Below are 19,293 nucleotides of genomic sequence, written 5' to 3'. Positions count from 1 at the left end.
AAAAATTCCCACCTCCAATTTTTTCTGGTTTTATTCATGTATTTCTTGTCTGCAAATTTTTTATTATATCAGCCTGGTAAACACATTTAGTTTTTTTTAAATAAATATGTTCATTCATTGTGTGAATTGAGTTGGTTTTAGCATTAACAAAAATGGTTTGACTCTTATTTTAAAATCATGACAAAATAGTGTTTTTATGGTCCATTTACGGTTGAGAATTGATAAGATTGGTCCTGGTCAGATTCCACTTTCCCAATTTTGCTTAACGTTTCGGTTCCTTCTCAGTTCTTTTATTGATCCTTATTAGGAAAAAAGAGAACAAAAAAGTGGATTAGCAACAATTTAGTTTAACTTAGAAGTAACATGACCTTACAAAGCCAACAGTGAAGTCTTAAGAGGAACATAGCATAGGTCGAAATAATTTCTGTAAATAAATATAAGAAATAATTATTCTTCTGAAGAATTTAACAAAGTAAAACATATGTGTAAATTACACAGCAATATGCATTTTTTTTTAACTTTTAAGAATCTTTTGTCATCTTTCTAGAAAGTATACTGGTGAAACTCAAAATATTAGAATAGTTTGTTTCGATTTACAAGCTGAAACTGTCATGTACATAACATGCCACTCAACATATTTTAAACCCTCTTTTGATATAATTTTGATTATTATGGCTTACGGCTTATGAACACCTTGAATTAAACATTTCTGAAAATGTGGGGTCTTTAAAACTGCCAGCTATGATCATCAAAATGATAATAAAGGCTTGATATATCTCATTTTGCATGAGTTTACATCACATTTGAAGTTGAATTGCTGACATGAATGGACTTTTACAATATATTTTAATTTTATAGGCTCTACCTGTATAATGGAAATCACAGAGTAAAAATGTGGTTGCAGGAAAACACGCATCTTTTCTTCAACTACAATTGCCCATTTTACTGTAGCACTGTGGCAAATGAGTTCAAGCTTTTGACCACAGACTTAGACACTGCTTGTCTGTCCTGCGTGTGGCAGAGGTGAACTGGAGCTAGTACTTGCTGCTCGCATCACAGCCAGTCAGTCCGTCTTTCGTCTTTCTCATCTAAATAAGAAGGCATTCATTTCAATTTAACAAATAATAGCGCTAACATGATAGGCAATGATGAGTACATGTTGTACTTAAGGCAGATAATGTGCCAGCAAACTGCTGCTGGGATGAGATAAACGCGGTTCAAAAACACAACATTCATTTATAGGTATTGCATGCTGCTTGTTCAAATGTTTCAGCGTATTGCTTGTGTGTCCTCCTCTTGATGCAATAGCAATCTTGCAATTATTACAAGTTTTGCAGTCACAATCGTCATGCCTCCACCCATGTTCTACCGCTTGTCCCTCTCAGGGGTTCCGGGGGTAACTGGAACCTAACCAACCTGTGAATAATCCAAATGTAAAAGTATGATTAATCTGAAAAAAAAAAGATTTACACTGAAAATATATGATGTCTTTTTTGCAACTTGCTATAAGCATTATAAACATTACACAAGCCTAATAAACTTAAATTGCTCATCATGCATTAGTTTGGTTTCCAGTAATTTCTACAACTCTTATTTCTTGGGCACAGTTGGGTGCTCCAACAGGACAATGACCCCCAAACACACTTCAAAAGTGGTAAAGGGATGGCTAAATCAGGCTAGAATTAAGGTTTTAGAATGGTTTCCCAAAGTCCTGACTTAAACCCCATTGAGAACATGTGGACAATGCTGAAGAAACAAGTCCATGTCTGAAAACCAACACATTGAGCTGAACTGCACCAATTTTGTCAAGAGGAGTGGTCAAAAATTCAACCAGCAGCTTGCCAGAAGCTTGTGGATGGCTACCAAAAGCGCCTTATTGCAGTGAAACTTGCCCAGGGATATGTAACCAAATATTAACATTGCTGTATGTATACTTTTGACCCAATAGATTTGGTCACACTTTCAGTAGACCCATAATAAATTCATAAAAGAACCAAACTTCATGAATGTTTTTTGTGACCAACAAGTATGTCCTCCAATCACTCTATCACAAAAAAATAAGAGTTGTAGAAATTATTGTAAACTCAAGACAGCCATGACATTATGTTCTTTACAAGTGTATGTCAACTTTTGACCACGACTGTATGTTATGTTTATGTTCTGTTAACGTCTGGCTTTTTGTAGCTCAATCAAATTGATCCAATTTGTGATTTATAAAATATTGTACTAGTGCTGCAACGATTAATCGATTTAATTGATTATTTAATTAGACAAAAAGTTTGTATTAATATTTTGTTGCTTCAATTAATCTTTTAATGTGTGTAACAAATAAAAAAATATAAAAACCCGGGCCGCGTGGAGTGCCCGGAACTTTAGACTTAGACTTAAACTTAGACAAACTTTAATGATCCACAAGGGAAATTGTCATACACAGTAGCTCAGTTGCAAAATATGGAAAAGGATATTTAAAACACTTACAAGGGCACAAAAAGAGGGACAAAACAGTAAGTAAAAAGTAGACCAAAAATAGGTGAATATATGTTCCGCACGGCACCTGCAATAGAGCGCACATGAGAGCGGTGGTGTTTGGGTGCTGTGATCTCTGTGGCGACGACCAGCAAAGATTTAAATGTTTTTTTTTGTTTTTTTAACATTTGTATTAATGCACGTGTGTTTAAAAATACAATTTCACTGTTGTTGATGAAGGTTATAGCAAGCAAAGTATTTTCCCGAGAAAATGCATTGAGGCTATGAAGTGTCTTTTCTCTGATTGCTCAATTAATCGAGCAAATAAATCAAAAGATGACTCGATTACTTAAATAATAATACAAAAATGTTGCTTATATATAAACATACAAGGGCCAGTAAATAATTGTATGTATTTGTCAATATATCTATTTAGTGTATTTTTGTGGTTGTTGAGTTATTGATATTATACGTTTTTTTTCTCGAGCGATCAACGAGTTGCATTAGGGCAGTTGAAAAAAAATAATTGGATCATTGGATCCTCACTTTAAAAAGAAAAAAAATAATCTTAGAAGATACATAAAAGTGAGTGAAAATGGTGCCACAATGACACTACTTTTCATTTTTTGTAAATGAGCCGGCAGAGAAATGGAGATGAAAGAAGGGTAACATTAAAATTGGGAGAAGGGGGGATGCAGACTAAAATAAAAAGGAAGATAAGCGAAGAACACTTTTAAAAGGAAGAAAATGATTGAAAATGATTACAAAAAGTAAAAATCTGGGCCTCCATCATCCATCCTCCTCATGATGGATTCTCTGTGATTGAATTTAAAAGTGTTTTCAATAACGATGACTATATTCCTTTTTCAGAAATGGTGAGGAAGAAGAATCCCCCTATCCGGAGCGTGGGAGGTGAGGAAGAAGAGGAGGAAGAGGGGAGGAGGTCGGCAGGCGAGGAAGAAGAGGACGACGGCGAGGAGGAAGGGCGAGTGGCAACGGAGGCCGACCGGATAAGTCGCCCCTCCGAACCCGAGGAGCGCGTCCGAGGAGATGAGGAGCAGGACGAGGAGGAAGGAGAAAGTGAGTGCATTTCCTCAACTCTCTCGCCCTCGTCCGTCGGCACCGAGGAGCGAGGCGGGAGGAGGGGGGGAGGCGGAGGTAGCGGGGGTGAAGGGGGCAGGACTCCGCAAGCAGGACCCAGACCTGAGAGTCAGTCAGACCCTGAGGACGTCGACAAGGCGGGCGCCGAGGACGACGATGGAGACCTCACCTCCACTCGCCCCACTGCGCCGCGCCTCCTCCCCGCGAGGCAGGACCTGGCCGGCGAGGAGGCGACCATAGACACGCCTCCGCTCTCCTCCAGCCCCTCCCCCAAACTCCAGGACTTCAAGTGCAACGTGTGCGGTTATGGTTACTATGGCAACGACCCCGCCGACCTGGTGAAGCACTTTAGGAAGTATCACCTCGGCCTGCACAACCGCACACGGCAGGACGCTGCCCTCGACACACACATCCTGGCTCTCCACAACATGGCGCCCCCACACACACCTCTAGGTAACTCTTAGCTTGACTTGTTTTGCACCATACTTGTGTAAAATGGTCATTATATTCCCATAGTATAGTATTTCCCAAAAATGTTGTTGTCAGGGGTCCCACAATAGTGTCTTGTCCGAATTCAAACTTTGATGCTAAAGCTAATGCTAGCTTGTGTATGTGTGTATTGTGGATGTAATCAACTTTTTACATAGAGTGCCCTCCAAAAGTATTGGAACAGTGAGGCCAATTCCTTTATTTTTGTTGTAGACTGAAAACATTTGGGTTTGACATCAAAAGATGAATATGAGACAAGAGCTCAACATTTCAGCTTTTATTTCAAGGTATTTACATTTGGATCTGATACACAACTTAGAAGTTCGCATTATTTGTAATGAAACACAACATTTTTAGGTGAGCAAAGGTTTTGGAACATATAAACTAGGGCTGGGCGATATGGCCTTTTTTTAATATCTCGATATTTTTAGGCCATGTCACGATACACGATATATATCTCGATATTTTGCCTTAGCCTTGAATGAACATTTGATGCATATAATCACAGCAGTATGATGATTCTATGTGTCTACATTAAAACATCCTTGTTCATACTGCATTAATATATGCTCATTTTAAACTTTCATGCAGAGAGGGAAGTCACAACTAAGTCAATTGACCAAAACTGTATTTATTAAACAGTTATTAAAGGCCTACTGAAATGCGATTTTCTTATTCAAACGGGGATAGCAGGTCCATTCTATGTGTCATACTTGATCATTTGACGATATTGCCATATTTTTGCTGAAAGGATTTAGTAGAGAACATCGACGATAAAGTTCGCAACTTTTGGTCGCTGATAAAAAAGCCTTGCCTGTACCGGAAGTAACAGACGAGTAGCGTGACGTCACAGGTTGTGGAGCTCCTCACATCTACACATTGTTTACAATCATGGCCACCAGCAGCGGGAGCGATTCGGACCGAGAAAGCGACAATTTCCCCATTAATTTGAGCGAGGATGAAAGATTCGTGAATGAGGAAAGTGAGAGTGAAGGACTAGAGGGCAGTGGAAGCGATTTAGATAGGGAAGATGTTGTGAGAGGCGGGTGGGACCTGATATTCAGCTGGGAATGACTAAAACAGTAAATAAACACAAGACATATATATACTCGATTAGCCACAACACAACCAGGCTTATACTTAATATGCCACAAATTAATCCTGCATAACAAACACCTCCCCCCTCCCGTCCATATAACCCACCAATACAACTCAAACACCTGCACAACACACTCAATCCCACAGCCCAAAGTACCGTTCACCTCCCCAAAGTTCATACAGCACATATATTTCCCCAAAGTCCCCAAAGTTACGTACGTGACATGCACATTTCGATCAAATGTTTGGAAGCGTACTCACGGTACCGTGTCTGCGTATCCAACTCAAAGTCCTCCTGGTAAGAGTCTCTGTTGTCCCAGTTCTCCACAGGCCAATTGTAAAGCTTGACTGTCATCTTCCGGGAATGTAAACAATGAAACGCCGGCTGTGTTTGTGTTGCTGCAGTCGGCCGTAATACACCGCTTCCCACCTACAGCTTTCTTCTTTGCTGTCTCCATTCACCAACACAGATGTCCAGAATACTGTGGAATTTTGCGATGAAAACAGACGACTTAATAGCTGGCCACCATGCTGTCCCAAAATGTCCTCCACAATCCGTGACGTCACGCGCTGACGTCATCATACCGAGACGTTTTCAGCAGGATATTTCGCGCAGAATTTAAAATTGCACTTTAGTAAGCTAACCCGGCCGTATTGGCATGTGTTGCAATGTTAAGATTTCATCATTGATATATAAACTATCAGACTGCGTGGTCGGTAGTAGTGGGTTTCAGTAGGCCTTTAAGCAGTGGCACAAACATTCATGTCATTTCAAAACAGAAAGTGGAAGATTGTCAGAAACATTTTAAAACAAGCTATTCGTGCACTTTTGTGCATGATGTCACCAAGATGACGTATCAAAACATGTTTGTTTTGGGGGGTTTACTCCCTTCAGTCAGCAGGTAAAATGCATGCTCTCTTGGGTTTAAGTTTGGAGACTGACTTGGCCAGTCTAAAACCTTCCACTTCTTGCCCCTGATAAACTCCTTTGTTGTTTTGGCATGTTATCTTGCTGCATGATGAAGGATCTCCCAATCAGTTTGGTTGCATCTTTCTTTAAATTAGCAGACAAAATGTTTCTGTAGACTTCTAAATTCATTTTGCTGCTGCCATCATCAATGAAGATGACGTCCCAGAAGAAGCCATGCAAGCACAAGCCATGACATTATGTTTCACAGATGAGCTTGTATGTTTGGGATCATGAGCAGATCCTTTCTTTCTCCAAACTTCCGCCTTTCAATCTCTTTGGAAGAAGTTAATCTTTGTCTCATCAGTCCATATAGCTTTTTCACATAATTTTTGAGGCTCATCTCTGTACCTCTTGGCAAATTCCAGCCTGGCCTTCCTATTCTTCTTGCTAATGAGTGGTTTGCATCTTGTGGTGTAGCCTCTGTACGTCTGTTCACGAAGTCTTCTGCCAACAGTAGATTGTGATACCTTCACTCCTGCCCTCTGGAGGTTGATGCTCTCACAATGTTTCTGTCATCAACTGTGGATGTCTTCCTTGGTCTACCTGTTCCTCGTCTGTTGCTTAGTACAGTGGTTCTCAACCTTGTTTCAGTGATGTACCCCCTGTGAACATTTTTTTAATTCAAGTACCCCCTAATCAGAGCAAAGCATTTTTGGTTGAAAAAAAGAGATAAAGAAGTAAAATACAGCACTATGTCATCAGTTTCTGATTTATTAAATTGTATAACAGTGCAAAATATTGCTCATTTGTAATGGTGTTTCTTGAACTATTAGGAAAAAAAGATATAAAAATAACTAAAAACAAGTTGAAAAATAAACAAGTGATTCAATTATAAATAAAGATTTCTACACATAGAAGTAATCATCAACTTAAAATGCCCTCTTTGGGGATTGTAATAGAGATCCATCTGGATTCATGAACTTAATTCTAAACATTTATTTTGTTGAAGTATTATTCAATAAATATATTTATAAAGGATTTTTGAATTGTTGCTATTTTTTGAATATTTAAAAAAAAAAATCTCACGTACCCCTTGGCATACCTTCAAGTACCCCCAGGGGTACGCGTACCCCCATTTGAGAACCACTGGCTTAGTACACTAGTGGTTTCTTTTTTCTTCGGGGCATTCCACATGGTTGTACTGGCTATGGCCAATGTCTGTGCAATGGCTCTGATTGATTGTCCATCTTCTCTCAGATTCACAATTGCTTCTTTTTCACCCATAGACAGTACTCTGGTTTTCATGTTGGTTCCACCTCTAAATGCAATCTGCACAGGCAAAACCTATCCTACCCTGGGATCATGTTCAGTTTGGTTTTTGGACTCCCTCAGTTCCCGTTTTTGTGCACCCCTGGGGTTGTTTTCTGTTTCCACGGGTGCTTATCGTTTCCACCTGTCTCTAATTGGTGTTTTGGAGGCTCACCTGTTCCCCGAGCACTAATCAGTAGCTCTATTTAATACTGCCTTTTCCGTTCAGTCAGTCTGGCTTCCTAATTTGCTTTATGCAACAGTCGACAACAGTCTTTGATTCCTGCTCTTTACCTGCTAGCTTCCACGCTAAACCTTTTTACTTGCTAGCTCCTCTTTAGTTTTGCCTTCCGTGCTATGAGTTTGTTTTTCTTTGTTCCCGTCTGATTTATTCCAAAAATAAATCATATCCTACCTGCACGCTGTGTCCGAAGTCCGTTTGCATCCTGGGAGAACGAACCCCGCAACCCCAATCTGAAACTGAGCTCAGACATTATTTTACTATTTATTGTTTGAATAATCAATTGGGAGACACCTGGGCAGCAAAACACACCTGTCAGTCACATGTTCCAATACTTTTGCTCTCATGAAAAAGGGGTAGGTTCAAACAAAAGGTGCTATTTAAGTTGTGTGTCAGATCCAGATGTAAATACCTGGAAATAAAAGCTGAAATGTTGATCTCTTGTCCCATATTAATTTTTTGATGTCAACCCCAAATGTTTTCAGTCTACAACAAAAATAAACGAATTGGACTCACTGTTCCAATAGTTTTGGAGGACACTGTATACACTATAACTGTGTACTTCTCCAACATTATAGATGTCATACATCACATACAACAACATAACATGAAGGAATGGGGTAGGACAACACACATGCTGGTAACATTAGCATAGCTATGTGAGCTACAGTGCTAACATTATACCCACATTTTAACAGCAACAGCGAGGTTGGCCTATTTGCTAAATAAAACAAAGTGATCAATTATATACTTCCCATCGGCAGGTCGCCGGGCTTTGATTTAAGTTGTGTAGTGAAGCCTCGTGGGTGGGTGTAAACACAGCAGGGCTTGTCAGAGGCGGTATCATGACCTTTATTTTAAGGTGGGTAGCCTGACCCCAGCTCTCATAACTCTGACCCAGCCTTCCGCTTGTGTGTTTTTGAACTCGCAGACTTCCAGGCAGGACACGGACCCAGGAACCAAGCCAAAGAGTCTGGCAAGAGCAGGTCAGAGCTCCACAATCAACAGCACAGGACGGTGATGATGAACGGCACATATGACGTCCAGGTGAGCAGACGTTTAAAATAGAAATACAGCTGGAAAGATCCAAGGATGTAGACTTAGACTTAGACAAACCTTAATGATCCACAAGGGCAATTGTTCCACACAGTAGCTCATTTACAAAGGATGGAAAGTGTAATGATGGAAAGGACAATGCATGTATAAAATAGACAAAACATGTACCGTGGTAGCAATATACGATCATCAATCAATCAATGTTTATTTATATAGCCCTAAATCACAAGTGTCTCAAAGGGCTGCATAAGCCACAACGACATCCGTGGTACAGAGCCCACATACGGGCAAGGAAAAACTCGCAACCCCAATGGGACGATGTGAATGACTATGAGAAACCTTGGAGAGGACCGCATATGTGGGTGACCCTCCCTCCCCTCTCTAGGGGAGACCGGACGCAATGGACGTCGAGTGGGTCTGACATATTATTGTGAAAGTCCAGTCCATAGTGGATGTAACATAATAGTGAGAGTCCAGTCCATAGTGGGGGCAGCAGGAGACTATCTCGAGCGGAGACGGGTCAGCAGCGCAGAGATGTCGCCAACCGATGCACAGGCGGGCGGTCCACCCCGGGTCCCGACTCTGGACAGCCAGCACTTCATCCATGGCCGCAAGATATAATATATATGTAATATTTACATAATATATGTACAGTATATGATATATACTGATATATTATATTCTATGTTTGTATCATATATACAATATATAACAATTACCATGTACAATATTACAGTATATGTAACAGCTGCAGCATAAAATAGAGGATAATAATCACATACAACACTGTATGTTGATGACACAATACAGTGTTTTTGTTTTGTTGTTTTTTAGTTTTTAATGTTGTGCAAAATTGTTGTTTATCAAAATCCAATTGACTACCCATAATCACATTAGTTTTGTTTGTTTTAGGGAGGGACAAAATAATAAAGTTGTTAAACCCTTGACTTCAGCGGAATGCATTGTTGTTCAATAGCGTACTAAGGCTAAAGACAATAAAAATGGGACCCATTACCTCCCTGCTTGGCACTCAGCATCAATGGTTGGAATTAAGGATTAAATCACCAAAAAGGATTCCCAAACGCAGCCACCGCTGCTGCTCACTGGTCCCCTCACCTCCCAGGGGGTGGAACACGGGGATGGGTCAAATGCAGAGGGTAATTTCACTACACTTAGTGTGTGCGTGTGTGTGTGTGTGTGTGTGTGTGTGTGTGTGTGTGTGTGTGTGTGACTATCAGTGGTACTTTAACTTTAACTTTAATTAAGACAATTTGGGGGTGCACATCTTTTCGGCAACCAACAGAGGAGCTCTATTAATTTGTGGTGGAAAGCAGGGATTCTCAGCTGTTGGATCGCAATTTAATTTTGGATTTCATGCTGTCAAAAATGACATTAGAATATTTTCTATACAGCCAGTCTCAAACTTAAAATGGTCATATTAAGCAAAACCATCTCTCGTTGTCTGTTGGCACCTGTTTTTGTGTATTTGGGATCCCCGTAGGTGCCTAAAATTTGAATCTACTTCCATGAAGTTCAGAACACGGAGGATTCTGGTACACATAGGCGGTATTATAGACAGACACATTTAAAATCTTTAACTCACTGACTTATTTTGAAAGCACAACAGTAGTGTCACCCTTAACTTACGGGCCCTGACTCTGAGAGTGTGAAGGGACAGGAGGAGACATGCAGTAGGCGTGTAGGGAACGTTGCCACGGATATGTCTTGCTGTTTGTTTATTGGAATGGTCATTCGTCCAGTTTTTTAATTGCTAACTTTGCCAGCGTTGCTTTGTCATCTCATTTATTAGCACAGTACCATCATTAAATGATTGAATGCAGGGTTTTAAAGTGATAGCACAGAGTGATAGAGAGAGGTATCACTCCTGTTTATTTTAGTTGGCCAAACTGTTCCACTGATCAACTTGGTGTTGCTGGAGAAGAACAAAGCTTGTTTATTAGACTTTACCCTCTTTGGCCAAACTGCTTTGTCTTTTAATTTGCAAAAACAACTTTTATTTTCTTTATTTCTAATTTGTCCTGTTCAGCCAATCAGGAAAATCATATCTAGATGCTGTACAGATACTGTGGGATATTTCTCTTGTTGAATTTTTGTATCTGACTTTATTAAATGGATGTATTTAGTTTTTGGTGCAGAAGAAGAAACGAAAGAAGACAGAGGGGGAAACTGTTGTGACAAGAGGGGGGCAAAACAGAAAGCAACAAAAAGAGAAAAAAACAATACATACAAATATGATACCAAAAATGATAAAGGACCAATTAGTGAAGTAGACAATATAATATTAATAATAATAATAACACAGTAATGGCATTGAACAATATTGCACAAAAAATGGAACAATATAAATACCAACAGAAATAACAATATGTCTCATGGATAATACGATTTACCTCTGTTTTCAACATTACAATAACTTCAAATGCAACAATACATAAATGTAATGAATACTTGAATTACAAAATAAAGCAGATGGAGGAGTGGGGGCAAAGAAAGAAGAGCGGACTATGTTACCTTTTACAATTTGGTGAAAATAATGTGGGTTAGGCTTTAGCAGTGGGCCGTGTTCAAACCCAGTTTTTTCCTGAGGGGAAACAACATGAATGTTTGATGAAGTGTTATTGTGTGCATGAGTGTATGTGTGTATATGTGCTCAGGGTTTTTCCTGGATTTCCAAGATACCTGTGGCGGTGGGGGCATGGTTACCATGACGTCATCACATATATTGCATAATCTGCTATGATGATATAATTTTCTGTAAAAAGGCTCAAAAAATCTATCCATACATTTAAAAAAAAATCTGTTATTAATTAGTATTAACATATATTTATCATTTTGCCATATTTTCAGTTGTTGAAAATGGATGGATTGATAGGTGCTGCTTATTGTACTTTGAGTATTTTTCAAGTGTCGAGAGACTTTTAATGACTTTTTTATTAAATACGACTAGCATCAAATCTAACATCTTTTTCTGGTGTTATTATAGAATATATCCGTGTTCAGAAACTCTACTTCCGTCCCTCAATGTCCCTGGCGAAAGAGGCGATTAGCAGCGAGCGTGACGTCACACTTGCTTTGCGCTGTTGCTTCACTTGGACTTTCTCTCCTTAAAAGCCGCTTTTGTCCTCTCAATATTTCCACATTTTGTAAATCGCTCTCGGCGGGTATATCTCTGATATATTAAAATTACCTCCAAATTGCAGACATGCTGACACGTCTCCAGACAATGGCGTGGGTCTTGCTTACATCCAGTTTCGGCAGCGCTGTTTTCGATGATCAAAGGTTTTTTTCTGTTAGACTTAGCCTTAGACTTAGACTTCCTTTTTATTGTCATTCAAATTTGAACTTTACAGCACAGATAAGAACGAAATTTTGTTACATTTTGTCGAGTTTTCGGTACATCACTAGTGCGCAAGTAATAGGCTAGATATATCAATTCATACTGTATTGACCTGCTGGTGGTAATGTTTTATTTATGTGGTTTTTATTCAATGTTAATTTTTCCCACGATCACGAACACACTGTCCGTGCCTGGGGAAGCAAGGAGACAAAAGTGTTTGCACAAGAGGTAATATTCAGTTGCAACAGTGCTGTTTGTTATCATAGGATTGGCAATAAAGGTTAAAAATAGCCTCAGACTTTTTTTGAGTTTATCTGGAGGCTACAATACAGGATATAACTTTAATTTGTTTCCACATAATAAAACAACTTATTTTCAAGGTGTGGCGGCAATGAAAATGCTGTGGCAGGGAACCACATTCAGTTACTTTAGAGGAAACCCTGTGTGCATGTGTATGTACATTATGTATCTATGTTTGTACAGTTAATGTGCATGTGGATGTATGTACCATGTGTATGTACAGGTAAAAGCCAGTAAATTAGAATATTTTGAAAAACTTGATTTATTTCAGTAATTGCATTCAAAAGGTGTAACTTGCACATTATATTTATTCATTGCACACAGACTGATGCATTCAAATGTTTATTTCATTTAATTTTGATGATTTGAAGTGGCAACAAATGAAAATCCAAAATTCCGTGTGTCACAAAATTAGAATATTACTTAAGGCTAATACAAAAAAGGGATTTTTAGAAATGTTGGCCAACTGAAAAGTATGAAAATGAAAAATATGAGCATGTACAATACTCAATACTTGGTTGGAGCTCCTTTTGCCTCAATTACTGCGTTAATGCGGCGTGGCATGGAGTCGATGAGTTTCTGGCACTGCTCAGGTGTTATGAGAGCCCAGGTTGCTCTGATAGTGGCCTTCAACTCTTCTGCGTTTTTGGGTCTGGCATTCTGCATCTTCCTTTTCACAATACCCCACAGATTTTCTATGGGGCTAAGGTCAGGGGAGTTGGCGGGCCAATTTAGAACAGAAATACCATGGTCCGTAAACCAGGCACGGGTAGATTTTGCGCTGTGTGCAGGCGCCAAGTCCTGTTGGAACTTGAAATCTCCATCTCCATAGAGCAGGTCAGCAGCAGGAAGCATGAAGTGCTCTAAAACTTGCTGGTAGACGGCTGCGTTGACCCTGGATCTCAGGAAACAGAGTGGACCGACACCAGCAGATGACATGGCACCCCAAACCATCACCCAACCATGCAAATTTTGCATTTCCTTTGGAAATCGAGGTCCCAGAGTCTGGAGGAAGACAGGAGAGGCACAGGATCCACGTTGCCTGAAGTCTAGTGTAAAGTTTCCACCATCAGTGATGGTTTGGGGTGCCATGTCATCTGCTGGTGTCGGTCCACTCTGTTTCCTGAGATCCAGGGTCAACGCAGCCGTCTACCAGCAAGTTTTAGAGCACTTCATGCTTCCTGCTGCTGACCTGCTCTATGGAGATGGAGATTTCAAGTTCCAACAGGACTTGGCGCCTGCACACAGCGCAAAATCTACCCGTGCCTGGTTTACGGACCATGGTATTTCTGTTCTAAATTGGCCCGCCAACTCCCCTGACCTTAGCCCCATAGAAAATCTGTGGGGTATTGTGAAAAGGAAGATGCAGAATGCCAGACCCAAAAACGCAGAAGAGTTGAAGGCCACTATCAGAGCAACCTGGGCTCTCATAACACCTGAGCAGTGCCAGAAACTCATCGACTCCATGCCACGCCGCATTAACGCAGTAATTGAGGCAAAAGGAGCTCCAACCAAGTATTGAGTATTGTACATGCTCATATTTTTCATTTTCATACTTTTCAGTTGGCCAACATTTCTAAAAATCCCTTTTTTGTATTAGCCTTAAGTAATATTCTAATTTTGTGACACACGGAATTTTGGATTTTCATTTGTTGCCACTTCAAATCATCAAAATTAAATGAAATAAACATTTGAATGCATCAGTCTGTGTGCAATGAATAAATATAATGTGCAAGTTACACCTTTTGAATGCAATTACTGAAATAAATCAAGTTTTTCAAAATATTCTAATTTACTGGCTTTTACCTGTATGTATGTATGTATGTATGTATGTATGTATGTATGTATGTATGTATGTATGTATGTACGGATATATTTGTGTTTGTGCGTATGTATGTATGATTATACGTCTGTATGTATGTACGTTTGTATGTATATTTGCATGTGCGTATGTACCCTATGTGCATATGTATGTATGGACGTTTGTATGTACAGTATATTTGTCATTGTGGCGTAGTTGATAGTGCAGCCATGCCAGCAACTTGAGGGTTCCAGGTTCGATCCCCGCTTTTGCCATCCTAGTTACTGCCGTTGTGTCGTTGGGTAAGACACTTTACCCACCTGCTCCCAGTGCCAGACACTGGTCTAAATCGAGCTTAAAGATGTAGATAATAGTTTTCAGTGTTGCACCATGTAAAGCGTTTTGAGTCACTAGAGAAAAGCGCTACATAAATACAGGTAAAAGCCAGTAAATTAGAATATTTTGAAAAACTTGATTTATTTCAGTAATTGCATTCAAAAGGTGTAACTTGTACATTATATTTATTCATTGCACACAGACTGATGCATTCAAATGTTTATTTCATTTAATTTTGATGATTTGAAGTGGCAACAAATGAAAATCCAAAATTCCGTGTGTCACAAAATTAGAATATTACTTAAGGCTAATACAAAAAAGGGATTTTTAGAAATGTTGGCCAACTGAAAAGTATGAAAATGAAAAATATGAGCATGTACAATACTCAATACTTGGTTGGAGCTCCTTTTGCCTCAATTACTGCGTTAATGCGGCGTGGCATGGAGTCGATGAGTTTCTGGCACTGCTCAGGTGTTATGAGAGCCCAGGTTGCTCTGATAGTGGCCTTCAACTCTTCTGCGTTTTTGGGTCTGGCATTCTGCATCTTCCTTTTCACAATACCCCACAGATTTTCTATGGGGCTAAGGTCAGGGGAGTTGGCGGGCCAATTTAGAACAGAAATACTATGGTCCGTAAACCAGGCACGGGTAGATTTTGCGCTGTGTGCAGGCGCCAAGTCCTGTTGGAACTTGAAATCTCCATCTCCATAGAGCAGGTCAGCAGCAGGAAGCATGAAGTGCTCTAAAACTTGCTGGTAGACGGCTGCGTTGACCCTGGATCTCAGGAAACAGAGTGGACCGACACCAGCAGATGACATGGCACCCCAAACCATCACCCAACCATGCAAATTTTGCATTTCCTTTGGAAATCGAGGTCCCAGAGTCTGGAGGAAGACAGGAGAGGCACAGGATCCACGTTGCCTGAAGTCTAGTGTAAAGTTTCCACCATCAGTGATGGTTTGGGGTGCCATGTCATCTGCTGGTGTCGGTCCACTCTGTTTCCTGAGATCCAGGGTCAACGCAGCCGTCTACCAGCAAGTTTTAGAGCACTTCATGCTTCCTGCTGCTGACCTGCTCTATGGAGATGGAGATTTCAAGTTCCAACAGGACTTTGCGCCTGCACACAGCGCAAAATCTACCCGTGCCTGGTTTACGGACCATGGTATTTCTGTTCTAAATTGGCCCGCCAACTCCCCTGACCTTAGCCCCATAGAAAATCTGTGGGGTATTGTGAAAAGGAAGATGCAGAATGCCAGACCCAAAAACGCAGAAGAGTTGAAGGCCACTATCAGAGCAACCTGGGCTCTCATAACACCTGAGCAGTGCCAGAAACTCATCGACTCCATGCCACGCCGCATTAACGTAGTAATTGAGGCAAAAGGAGCTCCAACCAAGTATTGAGTATTGTACATGCTCATATTTTTCATTTTCATACTTTTCAGTTGGCCAACATTTCTAAAAATCCGTTTTTTGTATTAGCCTTAAGTAATATTCTAATTTTGTGACACACGGAATTTTGGATTTTCATTTGTTGCCACTTCAAATCATCAAAATTAAATGAAATAAACATTTGAATGCATCAGTCTGTGTGCAATGAATAAATATAATGTACAAGTTACACCTTTTGAATGCAATTACTGAAATAAATCAAGTTTTTCAAAATATTCTAATTTACTGGCTTTTACCTGTATACTTCACTTCACAACAACTTTTCTTATCTGTTGGTACCTGTTTTTTTTATTTGGGATGCCCGTAAGTCTAGAAAATTTGAAATCCAACCATGGGGGCATGGCAGAGATATTTATAAAGCAATCTTTCTTTCTTCCAAACTTGCTCTAAATGACATGGTTGGAATTTGAGATTTTAGTGACATATTTTGCCTTAGCTATGTCAGCGGATATATCCATATGGTATAGGTTTACCTGAAGAGCTTTGAACTAGTCTAAGTTCTAAGCGTTAATGTTAATTAACTTTTTTTTTTAAGGAACTATTTATAGTGGCGCCGTGATCACAGAGAGCTTACTCGCTTATGCAGCTACAGTATTGATATACTGAGCCGGTGAGCTGCTGCATCACTTCTGAGTAGATGAAAGGCAATTCTACATTATAAATAATGTCTCTCACCTGGACAGTAGAAGTTTTTAGCCATAAACTGAGAAGTTGGTGAACTTTGACATTCAATGTACACCCGGCGATGGCGAGAAAGACACAAAAAGTCGCTTGTTTATGGCCACTCTATTTTTTTTGCTCTGGGCGGATTATGAATAATTCCTCATCGAATCGGGAAGATATGAACATCTCATCAGTCGGCATCTTAGTGAGAGCAGACATTTGATAGTAAGTGATTGTGTTATTATTTTCGTAGCTTGTGTTTTTTGTTTAGCACTTAGCAACCCTGCTATACAAGATGTTTCACTAGCGCTGGATCTGTTTAGCACACAGCGTTTTAAAACATGTAGCTCATCCTCTGTATATTTAGGCTCCAAAATATAACATTCTGCATCATCAATTGTCCCAAAGTAGTCTTTGATGGCTCTCATGATGAGTGAGTAGTAGTGTTGTTGTTGAAGGGAAAAGCTACCGTTGTGATTTGTCTGTAAAATTATTACGCTGCTGTATTCTTAAAGAGACCAAAATAGGTAAATATTACATGTTAATATGAATGTGCCTGTTACTACATTACATATATACTTGCAGCGTGTGTATAGAACGTTGATGGTGGTTTTTTGAGCGCTTTATAGGCAGAATAGAGAGACCCTCATTGGCTCCATTGTTAGCTGACTTTTGCTAGCATTTATTCATGAGTTAGAATGCATTAAAACATATGTCTTTCATAAGGATTGTGAGTGATTGGCAAAATTCCAAAAAAAAGCCACTTTTCCAAGTATTGTGTTGTTATTCTTTAGTTTTTTTATACATCAGAATGTTGACCGTTCATGTAACATAGCATTTTGTGAATGTTTTGCGCTAAAGTTTTTATTTATTTTTTATTTTATTTTTTTTGTGTCCTGTCCAGCTTCTCAGGCAAATCATATAGTTGATGTAGATGCCCATGTCGGCTGTTCAGATTTACTTTACAAAAGAGAAGTGTAGGATACTTCTCTTGTTGCCTTATTTGTATTTGACTTTATTAAATGTATTTATATTATCATTTAGTGCAGCCGGGCCGGAGCAGGAGGGGATAGAAAGAGAAAAAAAAGAAGACAGAGGGGGAAATTGTGGGGACAAGAGGGGGATTAGACAGAGAGACAAAAACAACAACAGCAAACAACAACAACAACAACAACAATAGAGCAACATCAGCAAATACGACATGTACAAACATGATGGTAAAAGTAATAGCAAATAAGCAGTTAGCGAAAAATAAAAAATAATACAGAAATGACAATGAGCATTATTACACTACAAATGGATCAATACAAATACCAATAGAAATAGCGCTATTGATAATGAACAATACCAATAATTTACCTTTATTATCAACAATACAGTTGTTTAAATGCAACAATACATATACGCAATGATAACTTGAGATACGAAAGAATGCAGAAAAATGGAGGGGGAGAAAGAGAAGCAACCTACATTAACAAACAAGTTTTGCGCTAAAGTTAATTCATGACATTGATCAATTTTTAACACTATTTACAGAGTTGTCCAATTTCCAATACATATGTGTCCCCCTTTTGTACGCCTTGCAGGTAGGCAAAGCCAATATTATCTTTCCTTTTTATCTGCAGGTAATCAAGTGATCCATTGATAATTTTTGTCATAGTCCAATTAACATAAATGATAATACGGACAAGCGGTAGAACATGGATGGATGGATAATACAAGTAATGTAAACAAAGCAATAAAAGTTGGTTGCTGCTTAGCAATAATCTATATTTGCTAAAAGATAACTAGCATTACACAATGAAGTTCAAAGAAGCAAAATTAGACACATTTACTGTGGATTATCACGCCATACTATATTGTGTGAGCTGGAGTCTTAATATAAGTTCTGGAGTATAATTATTTACTACATTTTTCAATTATTTTTAAACTTCATAAAAAGTCAACTGTTTTAAGCCATTTGTTATGTTATAAATAGTACTGACCGTCCTTAAACTAGACCAGGGGTCGGCAACCCGCGGCTCCGGAGCCGCATGCGGCTCTTTGATCACTCTGATGCGGCTCAGCAGCTTACTTGCTGAACCCCCCAATTTTCCCGTGAGACTTCCGGATTTCAGTGCCTCTCGCAGAAAACTCCCGGGATTAATATTCACCGATTTTCACCCTTAAAGCTATAATAAGGGCTTGCCGTGATGGTGCAACATTTGGCGCCCTCTACAGTCTGCATTGACAGCGTGCCAGCCCAACACTTGTTATACAATATATATCATCTGCTTGCACACGTACGTGACAGCAAGGCATACTTGGTCAACAGCCACACAGGTTACACTGACGGTGATCATATAAAACAACTTTAACACTCTTACTAATAATGCGCCACACTTTGAACCAAAACCAAACAAGATTGACAAACACATTTCGGGAGAACATCTGCACCTTAACACAACATAAACACAACAGAACAAACACCCAGAATCCCATGCAGCCCTGACTCTTCCGGGCTACATTATACACCCCGCCCCCACCCCAAGCCTGCTCCCTCACACATTTTCCTGCTTTTTTGTCCTTTGCCAATCATACCAATGCTTTTGCATGTAAATAGGACAGCTTGTCAAGAGGCAGTCAATAAGATGCTTGAAGATGGTCTATAAAGCAAAATGTAAGCATCATTTGTACCAAAGTGCCATGTTATGTAGACCACAAGGAAGTGTTTTAAAT

General features: G+C 39.5%; 1 protein-coding gene across 4 annotated transcripts in view; it reads left to right on the top strand.

Moving 5' to 3' along the window:
* Window positions 1-19,293, top strand: part of trps1 (trichorhinophalangeal syndrome I) — a 262,982-nt gene that overhangs the window by 101,269 nt on the left and 142,420 nt on the right. For 3 of the 4 annotated variants that reach the window (XM_061966983.2, XM_061966985.2, XM_061966984.2), the window contains exons 3-4: window positions 3,337-4,020; window positions 8,545-8,660. In XM_061966983.2, the coding sequence (XP_061822967.1) occupies window positions 3,337-4,020; window positions 8,545-8,660 (800 nt within the window). The remainder of the gene's footprint in view (window positions 1-3,336; window positions 4,021-8,544; window positions 8,661-19,293) is intronic. The other variant, XM_061966986.2, reaches the window with a different exon arrangement.

Source organism: Nerophis lumbriciformis, linkage group LG11 (assembly GCF_033978685.3).
Source record: "Nerophis lumbriciformis linkage group LG11, RoL_Nlum_v2.1, whole genome shotgun sequence".
Lineage (NCBI taxonomy): Eukaryota > Metazoa > Chordata > Actinopteri > Syngnathiformes > Syngnathidae > Nerophis > Nerophis lumbriciformis.
Note: the sequence above shows the minus strand (reverse complement) of the source record. Positions and strands in the feature narration are given on the sequence as shown.